This window comes from Leucoraja erinacea, chromosome 21 (assembly GCF_028641065.1).
Source record: "Leucoraja erinacea ecotype New England chromosome 21, Leri_hhj_1, whole genome shotgun sequence".
Classification (NCBI taxonomy): domain Eukaryota; kingdom Metazoa; phylum Chordata; class Chondrichthyes; order Rajiformes; family Rajidae; genus Leucoraja; species Leucoraja erinaceus.
This window is the reverse complement of record NC_073397.1, coordinates 30,828,316-30,848,281: the sequence shown is the minus strand read 5'-3', so window position 1 is coordinate 30,848,281 and position 19,966 is coordinate 30,828,316. Positions and strand designations below refer to the sequence as shown.

General features: G+C 43.9%; 1 protein-coding gene across 1 annotated transcript; it reads left to right on the top strand.

The window, feature by feature from the left end:
* Positions 1-15,270: 15,270 nt before the first annotated feature.
* LOC129707460 (fibronectin type III domain-containing protein 11-like) lies at positions 15,271-19,707 on the top strand. Its single transcript, XM_055652499.1, is given in 2 exon segments — positions 15,271-15,600; positions 15,602-19,707. Coding segments are annotated over 2 exon segments (933 nt in total). The 5' UTR covers positions 15,271-15,384; the 3' UTR covers positions 16,319-19,707.
* Positions 19,708-19,966: the final 259 nt, after the last annotated feature.

The window sequence follows — 19,966 nt, the reverse complement described above, 5'->3', positions numbered from 1 at the left end:
TCAGGAAAATGCTTGAATTCCATTGTGGAAGGAAGAGGACTTGACAAGGTCTAATTTGCCTGTGAAAGTTGACAGATAACATATTGTTGCTTCAATTTACACTTCCATGTGCTTGACTGGAAACCCACTCAATGGTATGAAGCACTTTTCAATCAATTGATCAAATATCAGCAACAACAATGCGTTGAAATGCCACACTACATTATTCTAAAAGTCAAAGTTAATGATTTATGTAACACAGCAACAATGTAAAGCACCCACACAGCACTATATTTTTCACATCGTGATAAACTGCGGAGTAAGTGATTCAGTTTTAGGTTTAGTTTAGCTTTAGAGATACAGCGCGGAAACAGGCCCTTCAGCCCACCGAGTCCGCACGCATATCAACACTACCCTTCGCACACTAGGAACGGTTTTACATTTTATACCAAGACAATTAACCTACAAACCTGTACATCTTCGGAGTGTGGGAGGAAACCGAAGATCGCGGAGAAAACCCACGTGGTTAGGGGGAGAACGTACACACTCCGTACAGACAGCCCCCGTAGTCAAGATCGAACCCGGGTCTCTGCCGCTGTACGGCAGTAACTCTACCGCTGCGCCACTGTGCTGCCCTTTCTAACTTTTCATGTACCAAGCGAAAGCAGAGGTTTTTTTTTTAATTTTCTTGATGGCATTGAATAAAGTGCAATAGTTATTTCTGTATTAACTATTACTATTTCTCCATGGGTTAGTGAACAAGCCAAGAGAAATTTGTTCTGTGTTGAGCCTGATTCAGGGAAGCTGGGAGGAAACTCTGATGAAGTCGGTGAATCATGGTTTTTGGAGCAGAATAGAGGAAGCATTGGTATTCATCTGGAGAAGGCAGAGATAACCTTGGAGAGCGTGATTGTCCAGTTCTGCATTGTGTGCCCAGCAAAATAGTAATAGTGCCGACTATTAACATCCTTCAGCTTGGCAGCCACAGAAGAACACTTCGGAGATTCGATCAGAGGTAGAAACGTACAAATAACTCCAACAGTTTGCTCCCAATATTTACTGGCATTAATATTAGTTTATATCTTGCAAAGTCACGACAGACTTCTGCTGCAATTATCAAATATTTGGATAGTTTCCAGTGCAGTGTAGAAGGGTGATACAATGATTACTTTGGTGGTTGCCTTGGTTTGTCTCCAAACGTATTGAGAGCCAAACTCATTTCTCTACCCATTTGCAAATGTCACTTGGCTTATTTTACACAAAGCCCGAGAAATCTACCCTGTAATCAGCAGCTAAATTTGCTTGTCTTTTCATCGTGCACAAAAGTGTTGATAATCGCTATGTGATGACTAATGTATCATGTAATATATCAGTGGCGCAGCGGTAGAGTCGTTGCTTTGCGGTGCCAGACACCTGGGCTCGATCCTGACTACGGGTTGTTGTCTGTCTGTATGGAGTTTGTACTTTCTCCCCGTGATCTCGTGGGCTTTTCCCGGGTGCTCCGGGTTCCTCCCACATTCCAAAGACGCGCAGATTTGCAAGTAAATTGGTCTCGACAATTTGTCCATTCTGTGTGGGATGGAACTAGTGTACGGGTGACCGATGGTCGGCATGGACTCGGTGGGCTGGAAGGGGCTGTTTCCACGCTGCAACTCGAAACTAACATTAGTTCACATTATGTCTGAAGAAGGTTTCCAACCCGAAACGTCACCTATTTCTTTTCCCCAGAGATGCTGCCTGACCGGCTGAGTTACTCCAGCATTTTGTGCCAATCTTTAGTTTACATTAGTTACTTCATGCGCCCAATATATTTCCCGTCGTAGTGTCACACCAGGTTAGTCCCACTGAGTCCGAACCAACCATTTATACTATTATCTCCCCACATTTCTATTAACGTAGCTCTAATTCTACCAATCACTTGCACATGCAACAATTTACAGTGGCCAACAACCTGGGTAACTGCACCCATCTGGAATATGGCAGCAAAATGGAACACCCATAGCCCCTGACACCTGTACTAATCAAGAATCTATCCATCTCTGCCTTAAAAATATCAATCGGTCTCCACAGCCTTCTGTAACATTGAATTCCACAGATTGACCACCCTCCGACTAAAGAAATTCCTCTTCATCCCCTTCCTAAAGGAACGGCCTTTAATTCTGAGGCTATGACTGGTCCTAGACTCTCCCACTAGTAGAGACAACCCCTCCGCATCCACTCTATCCAGGCCTTTCACCATTCGGTAGTTTCAATGAGGTACCCCCTCATCCTTCTAAACTCCAGTGAATAGAGGCCCGCCCAGAGGTCAGCGTTGACCTGGGCCACTGAATGTAAACGGCAGCAGCTCAACTAGAGCAGCCCCTTCTTCTTATCGTCATGCACTTGGATCTAATAACTTGTAGATTATAACTTTTTACAGTTGATTTCCTGTAAATATTATGATCTAAAGCAGTGGCACTTTTAGTAATACATTCTGGGCCAAGTTCTTTATAATTGGTTGTGATTCATGTACCACATTCACTCAGAAGGTGGTGGATGTGTGGAGCAACCTGCCAGAGGAGATGGTTGAGGCAGATACTATAATAATACTTGAAAAACCCTTGGACAGCTACATAGACAGGAAAGGTTTGGAGGGATGTGGGCCAAACGCGGTCAAATGGAGCTAGCTTAGATCGGGCATCTTCCTGGAGTTTAGAAAGATCTCACTGGAGTTTAGAAGGATGAGGGGGATCTTATAGAAACAAATACAATTATAAAAGGACTGGACAAACTAGATGCAGAAAAAATGTTCCCAATGTTGGGCGAGTCCAGAACCAGGGGCCATAATCTAGGAATAAAGGGGAGGCCATTTAAGACTTAGGTGAGAAAAAACCTTTTCACCCAGAGAGTTGTGAATTTGTGGAATTCCCTGCAACAGGGGGCAGTGGAGGCCAAATCTGGATGGATTTAAGAGAGAGTTAGATAGAGCTCTAGGGGCTAGTGGAATAAAGGGATATGGGGAGAAGGCAGGCACGGGCTATTGATTGGGGATGATCAGCCATGATCACAATGAATGGCGGTGCTGGCTCGAAGGGCCGAATGGCCTCCTCCTGCACCTATTTTCTATATTTCTCTTTCCTCACCTCAATTCTTTCAGATTCTTTGCTCTCCCAAATCTATCATTCAAGGTAGACACAAAAAGCTGAAGTAATTCAGCGGGACAAGCAGCATCTCTGGAGAGAAGGAATGGGTGACGTTTCGGGTCGAGACCCTTCTTATTCAAGTTATCTAATGATCACTCCAGATAATCTTTAACCACCCGGTTTTCATCATCTTACTTCCTCCTGCATCACCAACATTTGACATTTCACCAACACGAAGGAGGCACCTCCCACAGGAGGATGAATGTTGACAGGTACATCAGCACCTCTACATTCAACCTCCATTTCACTGTAGATCCCAAATCATAAAGATGCATGTCTCCATTGCTCCAAAGGGCGGCACGGTGGTGCAACAGCAGAGTTGCTGCCTCACAGCGCCAGAGATTTAGGTTCAATCCTGACTACGGGTGCTGTCTGCATCGATTTTGTATGTTCTCCACATGACAGCTTGGGTTTTCTCCCAGCGTTCCGGTTTCCTCCCACATTCCAAAGACGTACAGATTTGAAGGTTAATTGGCTCCGGTATAATTGTATATTGTCCCAAGTGTGTGGGATAATGTTAGTGTACAGGGGTCACTGGTCGGCGTGGACTTGATGGGCTGGAGGGTATGTTTCTACGATGTATCTCTAAAGTAAGCTAAACTAAAGTCAAGAGATATGGGGACTGGATGAGAAAATGGACTAGGCCAAGATTTGATCGATGTGCCCAGATGCAGTCGTCAATGTAACAAAGAATTCGGAATAGTGTCAAGTTACCTTTGGAACAAGGACAGTTCAACGTGACCAACAAAAAGGCAGGCATAGTTGGAGGCCCATGCAAATGTCCACGGCTACACATTTGAGTCTAGAGCCTGTGGAAGTGTCAAGATACAAGATACAAGATACAAGATACATTTAATTGTCATTTGGACCCCTTGAGGTCCAAACGAAATGCCGTTGCTGCAGTCATACATTACAAACAAATAGACCCAAGACACAACAACACAACATAATTTACATAAACATCCATCACATCATTGTGATGGAAGGCCAAAAACACTTATCTCTCCACTGCACTCTCCCCCCCACGATGTCAGAGTCAAAGTCAAAGCCCCCGGCTGGCGATGGCAATTGTCCCGCGGCCATTAAAGCCACGCCGGGTGGTGCGAGGTCGCACACCGGGTCTTGGTGTTAGAGCCCCCGGCGTGCGCTCGCAGAGTCCCGAGGCCATTCCAAGCCTCGCGGGGTGGTGCTGTAAAGGCCCCGCTCCAGGAGCTCTTCAACCCCGCAACTCGGGCGGGGGAAGTCGCCGTTGCGAGAGCCCTGAAAAGCGGTCTCCCTCCAGTGACCCGCGGGCTCCCGGTGCCACCGTTCACAGACCTGCCGTTGGAGCCTCCGACTCTCCGGTAGCAGCAGCAGCAGCAGCAGCATCAGCGCTCCTCCACCGCTCCACCCGCTCCGGACTCGGCCAGCCCCGCGACGGCGACGGTGAGTCGTAGCACCAGAGTCCCCGGCTTCTTCCTGTTGGAGGCCGCTCCTCGTTGCGGCCCCAACGACAACGGAAACCCGACGAAAAAAGGTCGGGTCTCCAGTGCAGGGAGAGATTTTAAAAGTTTCCCCCCCCCCTCCCTCCCCACCCCCACCCCCACACACACACACACACCCCAACAAAAAATAACAAAAACTACATTAAAACACAGACAAAAAATAATAAACCGCGGACAGACTGCAGAGGCCGCTGCTGACGAGAGTCGCGCCGCCCACCTAAACTATCCCCTGCCCATTCCCTCCACAGATGCTGCCTGATCCTCCAGCACTTTCCTCTCGGCTTTGCTCAAGGTTTCAGCACCTGCGGCTCCTTGCATCTTTAAAGTAAAGAGTTCGCCATGGCTTTACTGAAGAACATTGCCGATTCCAGGAACAGTATAAACTATTCTTACTTATACTTCTTATGTCAAAAACTTTTTGCCTGTTCTGAATGGATCGACTGGGTTTAAATTCACTGGAATTCAGAAGGATGAGAGGGATTCTTATAGAAATATATACAATTCTTAAGTGATAGGATAGGCTAGATAGGAAACATGTTCCCAATGTTTGGGGAGTCCAGAACCAGGGGTCACAGTTTAAGAATAAGGGATAGGCCATTTAGAACAGGGATGAGGAAAAACTTTTTCACCCAGAGAGTTGTGAATCTGTGAAATTCTCTACCACAGAAGGCAGTGGAGACCAATTCACTGGATGTTTTCAAGAGAGAGTTAGATTTAGCACTTAGGGCTAACGGAATCAAGGTACTGATTTAGGATAAAGGTAGACACAAAATGTTGGAGTAACTCAGCGGGACAGGCAACATCTCTGGAGAGAAGGGATGGGTTCGGGTTGAGACCCTTCTTCAGACTGATTTAGGATGACCAGCCATGATCATATTGAATGGCGGTGCTGGCTCGAAGGGCCAAAAGTGCTACTCCTTCCTGGACCTATTTTCAATGTTTCTACATCAGTGGCATTTGAAGTCCAAATTTGTCTCCAGTTTAGCCAAAAACAAATCGACTCACCCACAACAGCTGGTGCCATGAGTTGTCACGATCAATTTCTGGTAACGTGCGGATATTTTGGGCCACGGTGTATCGCCCAAGTTCACATCCGAACGGCACTTTGTCATTTCAGCGTTGCTTGATTTGGTCGCATTATGTCAATTTCCTGGTGACAGCTTCCAATGTAAGACTATCCCATCCTTTGCCTGCACCACCTGCCCACGTTCACCTCACATCAATAAAGTGAAGACTGTAATTTGAGCACTTTACCTTTGTACTGCTTTAGGCGACGTGTTAGAAACATCGAAGGTTACACAAAAAAGCTGGAGAAACTCAGCGGGTGCAGCAGCATCTATGGAGCGAAGGAAATAGGCAACATTTCGGGCCGGTTTCGGCCCGAAACGTTGCCTATTTCCTTCGCTCCATAGATGCTGCTGCACCCGCTGAGTTTCTCCAGCTTTTTTGTGTAACCTTCGATTCTCCAGCATCTGCAGTTCCCTCTTAAACACTGTTAGAAACATCATTGCCTTTTTTAAAAATTTATTTTTATTAGAAGCAGTGTACAAAAGTCTAAACCACGGCATACGACATAATACATTTGTTGTACAGCTTCGATTTGAATTTTAGCTGAGATGCAATAGAACAAGAAATAAAAAGCAAGAAAGAAAGAAAATGAAAGAGAAAGTGAATGTGTAAGCAATTGAGCCCCTAGACTACCAAATAAGTGTAGTGTCTATTCACATTATTTAAGTCTGTGATCCGCTACTTGTACATAACATCATTCCTTTATAATTGTAGATAAAAACACTTAAATGTGTCTGTGTATCTGAATAGCATTTATTGACAATCTGCAAAGCGACATTAAAAATAAAGCTACTTTTGAGTACAACCATCTTAAAATGATCTCAAGCACTGGACGGCTTCATATCGAATTATCTACTTTCCTGGTAAATCAATTCACAGAGACCTGTTAATCTTTGTTTTATCTCCGTTCCTTCCTGCAACACACACACACACTTCCGTTCCGTGTTAAGAGTTGCCTCTGAAATGTCCGATGGGTATAAACCTTGGCCACTGTACGCTTTGCTCCACATTTATATTTCATTGTGAGGAGAACTTTTTTCACACAGAGAGTGGTGAATCTCTGGAACTCTCTGCCACAGAGGGTAGTTGAGGCTAGTTCATTGGCTATATTTAAGAGGGAGTTAGATGTGGCCCTTGTGGCCAAGGGGATCAGAGGGTATGGAGAGAAGGCAGGTACGGGATACTGAGTTGGATGATCAGCCATGATCATATTGAATGGCGGTGCAGGCTCGAAGGGCCGAATGGCCTACTCCTGCACCTAATTTCTATGTTTCTATGTTTCTATGTGCCATGTGAAGGCTAGCAACAGCACTAGCTTGTGGAGAGAAATTGTTTAGTTTGGAGATACAGCGCAGAAACAGGCCCTTCAGCCCCCTCCGAGTCCGCATCGGCCAGCGATCCCGGTACACTTACACTACCCTACACACACTAGGGACAATTTACATTTAGATCAAGCCAATAAACCTACAAACCTGTACGTCTCTAGAGTGTTGGAGGAAACAAAAGATCTCGGAAAAAACCCACGCAGGTCACGGGGAGAACGTACAAACACTGTACAGACGGCACCCCTAGTCAGGATCGAACCAGAGTCTCTGGCGTTGTGAGGCAGCAACTCTACCGCTGCGCCACCTATTCTTCTGACGATGGCATTAGTATCCTGGTTGGTACACAATTGGCTTGATGCACATTTCACAGTGAACAGTGAATAATTAAAGTGGCCACAGAAAGAAGGGCAGAGCATTCTCAGTGTCAGCATTTAGAACATACAACATAGAGCAGTACAGCACAGGAACGGGTCCTTCGGCCCATAATGCTTGTGCCGTATATAATGCCAAGTTAAGCTGATCTTATCTGCCTGTACATGATCCATATCCCTCTCTTCCCTGTATTCCTATGGACTTATCTAAAAGCCTCTACAACGGCACTATCATATCTGCCTCCACCACCCCCCGCTCCGGGCAATGTGTTCCAGGATCTCACCATTTTCTGTGTAAAAACCGTGCCTCTCACATCTCCTTTCCCCCTCTCACCTTTTAGCTATGCCCCCTATACTGTTGGACATTTCACCCTGGGAACTGTATCGACCTGTCTCCGGGAGCTCCGACTTCCTCCCACATTCCAAAGAGGCACAGGTGTGTCGGTTAATTAGCCTCAGGAAGAATTGTAAAATTGTCCCTAGTGTGTAGGATAGTGCTGTGGGGATCGCTGGTCGGTGCCAACACTGTGGGCCGAAGGGCCTGTTTCCATGACGCATGTCTAAACTAAAAACAAATCTAGTAAGTGACCATAGGTTGAACAGGATAGAGATCAGAGCCCTCATCATAGAACTCTTAGTGACCTGGATAGAAGGGCACTGTAGCACAGCTGGTGGACAATGAAGGACTACTGACATTTAAAACTGCACGGTTGTGTGATAAATGAGCATTATAGCCAATATCAATAAATCAGGTTGTTGGAATGAGCCCAAACCAGTGATAATATCCACAAAGTTGCAGGAAAGAGAGAACTTTTGTTGTCAATAGTGCTTCATTGCTGCCATCCTCTGGCCAAAATATGCTATTACTCCTCATTGGAAATCTCTATTTCAATATGCAGTTCAAGAGAGTCAAGTCATAATTCATAAGGAATGGGAGTAGAATTAGGCCATTCGGCCCATCCAGTCTACTCCGCCATTCAATCATGGCTAATCTATCTCTCCCTTCTAACCTCATCCTCCTGCCTTCGCCCCATAACCCCTGACACCCGTACTAATCAAGGACAAGTCCCAGACACAACTATGAAATTCTTACTTGCAGCAGCACAGCAGGTCGTGTAAGCAAAAAGTTATCTTTGAATGTGGTAGAAGAGGTGGAATTAACACAGGGAAGAGAATGGGGTCATAAAAAGAAAACCTGAGTGAAATGGCAACTTAGTGCTTGCTTTTTGTCCATTCAAACTAGCAGCCAGATCTCAATCTAGTAAATGGTCATGACAGAACAGACACAATCCGTATCAGCTTGTGGATGGATGATAACAGGTTCAACAAAATGACTGGGCTTTGATCCCTCCGTTGACTGTCATGGCTCAATGCCACACACAGGTTGGCAATGGTAGAGTTGGGAGATGATTATTTGACTACTATCAGCTTGTCATGCACATATAAGTTACCACAATTCCTACATTACAAACATCACCACCATCAAAGGAGAGTAAGTATTGGCTGTAAAGTGCCTTGGAATGTCTGAAATTATGAAAGGTAGTGCATACTTCATGAAAGCTGTGTATTACCCCATCCGGAAAGTAATGGCTTTGAGCAGCAGTCAATTTTGAAACACATCAGCTTTGCTAACAGAGGGTCATAGAGTCATATAGCATGGGAACAGGTCCATTGGCCCAACTTGCCCATGTCAACCAAGATGCCCCATCCACCTGGAATGCACTGCCAGGGGTGGTGGTGGAAGCAGATACGACAGTGGCATTTAAGAGGCTTTTCTAAAGGTACATTGATAAGCAGGGAGTGGAGGGATATGGATTACATTCACATTTGGAACGGTCAGGGAAGAAATAAGATTTAATAGCAACTTCCGAAAGGAAATGGGAAACAAACTAGAAGGAGAAAATTGGCAGGCGAATGCAAACAGTGGTGCACGGAACTAATGGGATTGCCCTTCGATAAAAGCCAGTGCAGACTTGTTGGTTCTTTATATGCTCCCTACTAACATACTGATCAAACCATTGCATCTTTATTACCATCTGTGCTGGATTGGAGTATTGTGTGCAGTTCTTGTCACCCCATTACAGGAAGGATGATGAGGCTATAGAAATAGCTCAGAAGAGGTCTACCAGAATGCTGCCTGGACTAGAGGGTATTAGCTAAAGGGAGAGTTTGGACAAACTTGGATTGTTTTATCTCGAATGCTGGAGGTTTAAGGGGGGACCTGATCAGTTTATAAAATTATGAGAGGCATAGATGGAAGTAAATTTCGAGAGGTTGACGGTCAGAACTACTGTCACAAGGTGGAAAATATCAAAAACTAGAGGGTGGATAAAAATGCTGGAGAAACTCAGCTGGTGAGGCAGCATATGTGGACAATAGACAATAGACAATAGGTGCAGTAGTAGTCCATTTGGCCCTTCGAGCTAGCACCACCATTCAATGTGATCATGGCTGATCATCCTCAATCAGTACCCCGTTCCTGCCTTCTCCGCATATCCCCTGACTCCGCTATTTTTAAGAGCCCTATCTAGCTCTCTCTTGAAAGCATCCAGAGAACCTGCCTCCACCGCCCTCTGAGACAGAGAATTCCACAGACTCACCACTCTCTGTGAGAAAAAGTGTTTCCTTGTCTCTGTTCTAAATGGCTTACTCCTTATTCTTAAACTGTGGCCCCTGGTTCTGGACTTGGGAACATGTTTCCTGCCTCTAGCGTGTCCAAGCCCTTAACAATCTTATATGTTTCAATGAGATACCCTCTCATCCTTCTAAACTCCAGAGTGTACAAGCCCAGCTGCTCCATTCTCTCAGCATATGACAGTCCCGCCATCCCATGAATTAACCTTGTAAACCTACGCTGCACTCCCTCAATAGCAAAAATGTCCATTCTCAAATTAGGGGACCAAAACTGCACACAATTCTCCAGGTGTGGTCTCACCAGGGCCCTGTACAACTGCAGAAGGACCTCTTTGCTCCTATATTCGATTCCTTTTGTTATAAAGGCCAACAGGTCGACAGGTGGCGCAATGGGCTAAGTGTTCGGCTTAAGCCGGTTCGAAGGTAGCCGGTTCGAATCCCACTTGGAGTGCATAGTGTCGTTGTATCCTTGGGCAAGACACTTCACCCACCTTTGCCTGTGTGTGAATGTGTGTGAGTGACTGGTGGTGGTCGGAGGGGCCGTAGGCGCAGATTAGCAGCCACGCTTCCGTCAGTCTGCCCCAGGGCAGCTGTGGCTACAGAAGTAGCTCACCACCACCGAGTGTGACTTAGGAGTGAATGAATAATGCGATGTAAAGCACCTTGAGTATCTAGAAAGGCGCTATATAAATCCCATCCATTATTATTATTATTAACATGCCATTTGCTTTCTTCACTGCCTGCTGTACCTGCATGCTTACTTTCATAGACTGATGAACAAGGACCCCCCAGATCCCTTTGTACTTCCCCTTTTCCCAACTTGACGCCATTAAGATAGTAATCTGCCTTCCTGTTTTTGCTACAAAAGTGGATAACCTCACATTTATCCACATTAAACTTCATCTGCCATGCATCTGCCCACTCCCCCAAACTGTCCAAGTCACCCTGCATCCTCATAGCATGGAGAGAAGGAATAGGCGGCGTTTCGGGTCGAGACGCTTCTTCAGATTGATGGTCTGAACTAGAGGGCATAGCTTTAACATGAGAGGGGCAAAATGTAAAGGAGATGTGCAGGGCATATTTTTTTCACAGATAGGCTGGGTGCCTGGAACGCATGCCAGCAGTGGTGATAGAGCCAGATACAAAACTAGCAATCATGAGGCTTCTAGTCAGGCAGATGGATATGCACGGAATAGAGGGGTATAGATCAAGAGCAGGCAGATAAGATTAGTTTAACTTGGCATCCTGTTCGGCAATGGCATTGTGGGCCAAAGGCCTTATTCCGTGCTGTATGTGACAAATAAAGTGGACTTGACTTGACTTGACTTATAGTTCAGACAAACTGTGCTATACTTTTCTATACTTTCCTGGTAAAAAAAAGGACACAAAGTTCTGGAGTAACTCGGCGGGTCAAGCAGTGTCTCTGGTGAACATGGAGAGATGACATTTCTGCAGAAGGGTCCTGACCCGAAACATCACCTATCCGTGATCTCCAAAGCTGCCGCCTGGCCCGCTGAGGTACTGAAAGCACATTGTGCCTTTTTTTTTGTAAAGCAGCATCTGTATTTTCCTTGTTTCCTTGTTTCCAACCCACGTCCTATGCCCCGTGAAGAGAGCAAAATGAAGTCTTTGTTGCTCTCGCTGTGCCTGCCAGTGCTTATTCTCTGCCTGGATGTTTAGGTGCTGCCTTTGTGTCTGCTACCTCACAGAGATTGGAATACTTATTGTTCTGATTCACAATGGTTACCAGGGTAGTACTTGATATAAAAAGCTCAAAAGATAGAGCGAGAACTTTAATCGGATGGAAAATCACACAAAATTGGATTCAAATTATTTTCCTATAAAAGGAAAGGATCTTTGGAGTAAGTTAGTATGAATATGTGTTGAAGGATCTTCTCAGTTGTGTGAAATTATGCAAATTTTGACATTGGTATTGCAAGATAAGGTGCAACCTATTTCCTATCAATCCTTAACAATCTTTCATCCATGTGAGGTGTGGATCAATTATTGCTGCTCTTGCCCCTGGATCAGGTCATGGCTGCATATCCTATCCCTGAGGCTTGAACTCAGAAGATTTCAGCCAACTGTCCAGTATTGCACTAAGAAGTTGATGGTGTGATCGGTGATCTCTTTCAATGAAACCGAAGTTCTATCTTCTCTCCCATCGCACTATTATGAGGAATGTGGAGGTTGGAGGCTGGGGGGGGGGGGGGGGGGGGGGGGGGGGGGGGGGTTAGGAATTTTTTCAGGTGATTGGATCTCTTGTACAACATTAAAAAATGAATTGGCCATTTTACACCATTGGTGGGATCCTGCCGTGAAGAAGTCAAGTCTATTTTGCATTGCAATGGTGATTACCCTAAATTGTCTCAAGGTTTATGAAGGATTTATGAGATACCTTGATGCCTGAAACGCTGGTAGGGAAATGCTAATGTTTTCAATTAGTTGAGTCTGTTAAACCTAAAGTCATCTTCACCTTTTACGATGAGTGTGGGCATTCTATTTTTTTTTTCGTTTTTATGCTGCAAAAATGTTGATGAATAACTCTTTACTTATCTTACGTCATTGCTGAGCTTGGAGCTTTGCTTTCAAATGCACAAAAGAAAACGAAAATCAGTATAAATCTTTTTTCTCTTCCATTTCATGCTCCAACATACAATTACGTATTTTAACAGCCCTTATAAAACAATCAGCCCTTATAAAACAATCATTTGTATCATTAAATAATGTAACAATTAAAATTCACATTACCAACAGAAGCAATGGGATTAAATTAAGAATGAAAGAGTCAGGCATCTTTTATGCTGGCGAGGAACACATACTATAATTATAATAGAACAAAATTATTACGCAAGGTGTATTATCTTATTTTATGAAATGTGAGAATGGGTTCTTATTACAGATGATATTCTATGATCGGCACAAGGGGACAGATTTATAATTATTTCTGAAAATGAAATATCTGTTGAATTTCTTACTATAAACAGTAAGACTAGTAGCTTCTAGTCAGAGATCATCATTTTCTAAAGTGGAATAGAATAACCGTTATAAGGAAGAATAAAAGTCAAATGGCATTTGAGTAAGTTATGTTGAATAGTTGGATTGTGTGGAAGTACTTTATTAGAACATTTATTTTAAGATGCACATAGTTCATTGGTGTTTCTGTGTAACATTAGTCACAGTTTATAGTCACTCACTCATATAGCACAGAAACAGGCCCTTTGGCCTAACTTCCCCATCCCTCTAAACCTCTCCTACCCATGTGCCTGTCCAAATGCATTTTAAATGATGTTATGATACCTGCCTCAACTACCTCCTCTAGCAGCTTGTTCCATATACAACCATCCTCTATGTGGAAAAAATTGCCCCTCAGGTTCCCATTAAATATTTCCCTTCTTATTTTAAACCTATGTCCTCTGGTTCTTGGTTCCCCTACTCCAGATTAAAGACTCTGTGCATCTACCCTATCTATTTCCCTCATGATCCCATACACCTCTATAAGATCACTCCTCATCATCCTGCGCTCTGGGGAGTAAAGTCCTAGCCTGCCCAAGCACTCATTATATCTGAGACCCTCAAGTCGGTGCTAGCTTCTGTCTGAAGAAGTCTACTCCTCTGCATTTACCTTTTTGTCCTATGCCCCCAGCTTCAAATATCTATGACATGTTCTCTTAATGGTCATGGTGGTATCTGTGCTCGTACAGGCAAAGCCACATGTGCTCCACTCACTGGGTTCATGGAGAGATTTCATCAAAAATCTCTTCATTTTCTTTGTTCAAAATTATGTTGGTGATATCATCAAAAAAACACCAAAATCAAACATATAATTACAGATTCTCCTCATCACTTCAGTGGAAATAATCCAACTTTTCCCAATATGTTGAGCTCTGTTGTTGGAATAATTTAACTCACGTACAGTGATTACGATCCAAAGACTTTTATTAGCATAATAACACCGATAGGTAACTTCATCTTAACACATAACTCAAGACTTGAGGAGAAAAAGGAAGAGGGAAGAGAGGCTGTCTGTTAAACTAGTGGGCGGAGCTACAGAGTATGACATAACAGGAGTGACACTGATCTACACATATATAGAAATATTTTTATCGTCTATGACACTGAAGTATCCACTCTGTTCATCAGAGTTTTGACCAGGTATCTCTAAAGTCTAGAGTCTAACTCTTCACAATGAAGAGTTCTGCTCAGATTTCCTATTATTAAGATCCAAAATTCAATTGATCATTGGCGTAACATTTGGTTGCTTATTTTAACTAGTCTATATCTCTATCGTCTATAGTCTATAGTCCATTTATACCCTTTGGTGACTTTTCCTAATGAACATACATTCCAGGTGCTTCGTTGTCACCTTCCCCACAGCCAACAATGAACCATTCTAACATAGAAAAAATAGCTGCAGGAGTAGGCCATTCGGCCCGTCGAGCCAGCAACACCATACAATACGATCATGGCTGATCTAAAGTCAGCACCCCGTTCCTGCTTTTCCCCCATATCCCTTGATTCCATTACCCCTCAGAGCAAAATCTAACTCTCTGTTGAAATTCTACATTTCCTTGAGCATTGAGCATTGTTTGCATTGCTCTATCATTTTCACACCTCACCCTTCCAATATCTCAAGTTTCCCTCTCCCCTGACTCTAGGTCTGAGGAAGCGTCTCGACCCCCAAACATCATCCATTCCTTCTCTCCAGAGATGCTGCCTGTCCCGACGAGTTACTCCAGCATTTTGTGTCTGTCTTCAGTGTAAACCAGCATCTGCAGTTCCTGCCTATGCATGTCTCGAATTGGATATGAAGGGGTTTCACTTTGGACTTAGGGCTTGCTCAAACTGGGAACCAAATTGCAAAATTGATCCTCCCTGGCTAAGCGAAGGCCTGTGTATACTACAAGGTAGCAGTGAGTGAAATTTCATGTGTGAAGAATCCCAAGCTAATATTACTATTCTTTGTGATGTTCGGGGGAAATGTGTAAATGGGGAAGATAGTTGTGGCTCATGTTCAGAAACACAAACACACGTACACACACACATGAAAACACACAATACACACACTTACAAACACGCATGCAAACACACACATACAAACACACACATACAAACACACAAGAACACACACACACACACACACACAAATACATGCAAGAACTTGCATGCATTAACACACATGCATGAACACACAAATTAACACACAAGCACAAATTACCAGGAATTAGAAGACTGAATACTAATTAGAATTGATTTTATGAAAATAAGTATGATCTTGTTGGTCGTGTTCGGGTACTAATGTTATTTTTGTTCTTACTGTTCAGTAATGTAGAAGAAAAGAATGATGGCTTTGCAAAGCGATTATTCGGCAGCAAACAAAGAGGTTGTGCGGATTAACGATTGTGGAATCGTTGCTGATTCCTGGAGGAAGTATGTTGACAGAAAAAATATAGTCCTGCAGTTCCTCGGAAACAATTTAAGCGTAGATATCTTGAAGCACTATGAAACAAGACTGGAACTTTTGAAAAAATCCTCTTATTACATAGATGTCTTACCAAAAACACATGGTGCTGGGAGACCAGAATTTATTCCAGCCTAATGTTCTCTATCATTTGATTGATCCGTGCAAGTTCTTGCGGATGAAGAAAATAGGAACGACCCAGGTCAAAATCCAGCTCTTGCTGCTTAGAGAATACCTCAGTGAGCTGAAGTATGGTCGCGAAGAGCTGAAGGTCATTGCCAAAATATCGGACGTGACGCTGTTTCTCTTACATTGGAACACGACCTGTTCCCGTCTCGGTCACCTCTTCAATACGTTGAAGAACTTCATATCCGTTCTCGTACCTGGCAAACTTTACGTGAAGCATCACTTGATGAGCGATGCAAAGTCGAACAAAATACCAGAACTCAGGGTGCTTCTGAGCACCAAGATGCCCGTACTGTTTGATCGCAGGGAGTCAGTGGCTTATCACAACTCTGTGGAATTGAAATGGTTGGTCTTAGGGGAAGAGGCCCACCACGACCTCTACGAACTCGCCTATAAACTGCTCGAGCCTCGTTATTGCACGGAGAAAAATCAGTTTGGGGTGATTTCGGTAGAATCGGGCAGTATTGAGATTGGAAATCTCCTGCCTGACAGCTCGTACGAATTTTCAATCAGACGCGCAGAGAACTACACGCTAGTTTACTCGGCGTGGTGTGATGTCATGGTCCTGAAAACCAAAGCATCAATCCACCTACAGTACGTGGGGAAGAAATCATGTCACTTCACATAGACCTCCACATCACCACACCACACAGTCTACACTCATTGAAACATTTTAGCCATCTGCTAGAACTTCCTATCATGAAAATAATCTGCAACGTTAGCTGAAAGTTAAAGAAGGTTAGAAGTAAATAAATAGCAAAGAACAAAAGCAAGTGCAAAAGCAAGAAAAAGACTCACTCCATTACCAAGTGCATTTGGTTTTCTGCCACATCAAGGCTCATTGTGCTCATCGTGTAGATAATCAATTTTAAAACATTTAAAAAATATACCCATTTCTGTACCCATATACCAACCATTTCTTTCATGATTCACATGAAAACAATCGATGGCTTTCCCTTTAGCTACAAACACAATAAACTGTTCAAATAATCGATCAGAGAGCAATATCAAATGCTGGGTGGTGTTAAATACTCATGCCAGGTTTTACATTAAACTGGCTTTATGTATTGTAAAAAAAAATTTAAACGGATGTTGCCTCTGTAAGACTATAGTATATTATTGCAATTGATTCATGCATTTTGTTTTTACTTGATTCCTCTAACTAGATTTTTCTACATTATAAGTTATTCCTACATCAGATGCATTATCCCCAGGCTGGTCCACGCATTCTAATCTCTGAAGGATTCTCAGGAGGACGAACAAGGGATAATATTAAAATTTGGCTTTGTTCCCTCTTTACTATGGAGATTATTTTAAAGTCCAAGCGAGTGCTGGACCGTAAAAGGTGTGAGGTCACAATCACCCACACTATAGTTCAGTACAATGGAGAAATCTTAGTCTGCATGTAAATTATTCAAGGTTCAGAGTTAGTTAAGTTACTTTTGCTGCAAGGCTTTTAGATCTGAGAAATAATGTCTATTTTGGCTTAGTCGTAAAGTTGGATCCCATGTCAATTACAGTAATGTTTTCACAAAAGTTTTTATAAAAAAGGTGCGCCTTGTGACGGAATGATGCTGAATATATTAAATAAAAGTTTGCACTATTAATACTCAGGGGGTTATTGGTGCCTGTATTGTTGTACAAGTGCTTGTGAACTGGAAGAAGAAACAGCATGGGCGGCACGGTGGCGCAGCGGTAGAGTTGTTGCTTAACAGCCCCGACAGCGCCAGAGACCCAGGTTTGATCCAGACTACGGGTGCTGTCTGTACGGAGTTTGTACCTTCTCCCCGTGACCTGCGTTTGCTCAGAGATCTTCGGTTTCCTCCCACACTCCAAAGACGCACAGGTTTGTAGGTTAATTGGCTTGGCATAAATGTAAAATTCTCCCTAGGGTGTGTAGGATAGTGTTAATGTGCGGGGATCGCTGGTAGGTGTGGACTCTTTGGGCCGAAGGGCCTGTTTCCCCGCTGTATCTCTAAACTAAACTAAACTAAAATCATCCAGCCAGCAGTACCTTCCCACACTTGCCATCACTCCCTCCAGCCACAAGAGTAGTCAGCACATTCTGGGATACAACGGCCCTCCGATACTTTAGCGCGCCCAGTGTCATTTTTCATGGGTGATCTAAACTGTCAGAACTTTTGCATGCCTAAATGCCATGGGAAGTGGATGACAGAGGATGAAGTGGGAAGTGTTGGCACCATCGACCTTAATTATGCCACCGAGACGTTTGAAACCAAGAGTCACTGGATGGTGAGTGCAACGCAATCTTGCTCTGCGGAGTCGGGGAACACTTGAGGCCACTGCTGCATCATTATTACTGCTTCAATTGTAGAGAGGCAGGGAAGAAATAAATGAGAATGAGAAAGCACGAAACAAAGATGGATTATATATATATATATGTATACAGAATAACATTAACCCTTTGTCATACAAATGCAGGCAATTCCAGATGAAAGCTTCAGACAATAACATCACCCAAACCAACCTCATGCCCATTGAAGATAGACACAAAATGCTGGAGTAACTCAGTGGGTAGGCAACATCTCTGGAGAGAAGGAATGAGTGACGTTTCGGGTCGAGACCCTTCTTCAGGCTCAGTCTTTCCTACTCACTTCCATTGACTCCATTTGCACCTCAGGCTGCCTCGGCAAGGACAGCAGCATAATCGAGGACAAGTCACACCCTGGCCACTCCCTCTCCTCCCCTCTCCCATCGAGGTACAGGTATGGAAGTGTGAAAACGCACACCTCCAGATTCGGGGGCAGTTTCTTCCCAGCTGTTATCAGGCAGCTGAAACACCTTACCACAACCAGAAAGCAGTGCTGAACGACTATCTACCTCATTGGGGACCCCCGGACTACCTTTGATTGGACTTTACTGGCTTTACCTTGCACAAAATGCTATTTCCTTATCATGTATCTTACACGGAGAAGGCCTTGTTTAATCATGTATCATTTTTCCACTGACTGGTGAGCACGCAACAAAAGCTCGTGCTCAATATTAAATTTCATCTGTCAATGCTCCATCCAATTGTCCACCGGTTCTCTAGCCTTCCGTACTGTCCACAACATCACCAATTTTCATTTCATCTGAAGACTTACTGATCATAACACCAAATTTCATACCCAATTTGTTAACATAAATCACAAGCAACAACAAGGGTCCCAGCGTTGATCCTTGTAGCAAATCATTCATCATAGATTTCCAGTCAGAAAATCGTCTTTTGACCATTACTCACTGTTTCCTATCATCCAGTCAATATTGAATGCAATTCGTGTCCAGTCTGAGGAAGGGTTTTGACCCAAAACGTCACCATTTCCTTTTCTCCAGAGATGCTGCCTGACCCATTGAGTTACTCCAGCCTTTTGTGTCAGTCATTGAGCTCAGTTCACCATTTCACCTTAGATGACGTGTGCCTTAACCTTTTAGACCAACTTACCCTGTGCAGACTGGTCTGCCAGCTATAGGTATATGGACCACCGTAACTAAATCCTCCAGAATTACCAGCAGGACAAACTGATCATTGATATGTCCTTTCCCAGGTCAGCATCCCAACCACAAGGTCCCAATAACAATGTGTTGACTCCATTCACATCATTCACCTGCCTGATATTTTTCACCCGGAGAAACCCACGTGGCCACGGAGAACGTACAAACTCCATACAGACAGCGCCGTGGTCAGGATTGGACCCGAGTCTCTGGCATTGCTTTTGAGGAATGCGTGCCTCAGTTAAAAGCTCATTTGTTGTTCAAAAAGTTAAAGGTGATGCTGAACTGACATTGTTCTGCTGAGTTGTCGAGTCTAGTTTAGTTTACAGATACAAAGAGGAAGCAGGGTCCTTCCACCCAACCAACTGTGCGCGACCAGCATTCACCCCGTACACTAGCATATACTACACCTGGAACCATTTACAATTTTTACCCAAAGCCAATTAATCTACAAACCTGTACGTCTTTGGAGTGAAGGAGGAAACTGGAACACCCGGAGAAAACCCACGGTGGCACAGAAAGAACGTACAAACTCCGTACAGACAGCACTCATAGTGCCGATTTAACCCGTGTCTCTACCACTGCACCAATGTGCTGCCCCGTGCAATGGGAGTCCAATTATTACTGTTATAGTCTGGGCAATGGCAGAGTAATGGCAGCATGTATTTTTAAATAATAACAGAGGCAATAGAAACTGTTTCTCATGAGTGAAATTATTTCCCCAGTGAGCAGAGAGGGAATTAAGTCACATTAAGCTTGTGAAACTTTAAAGATTTCCCGACAA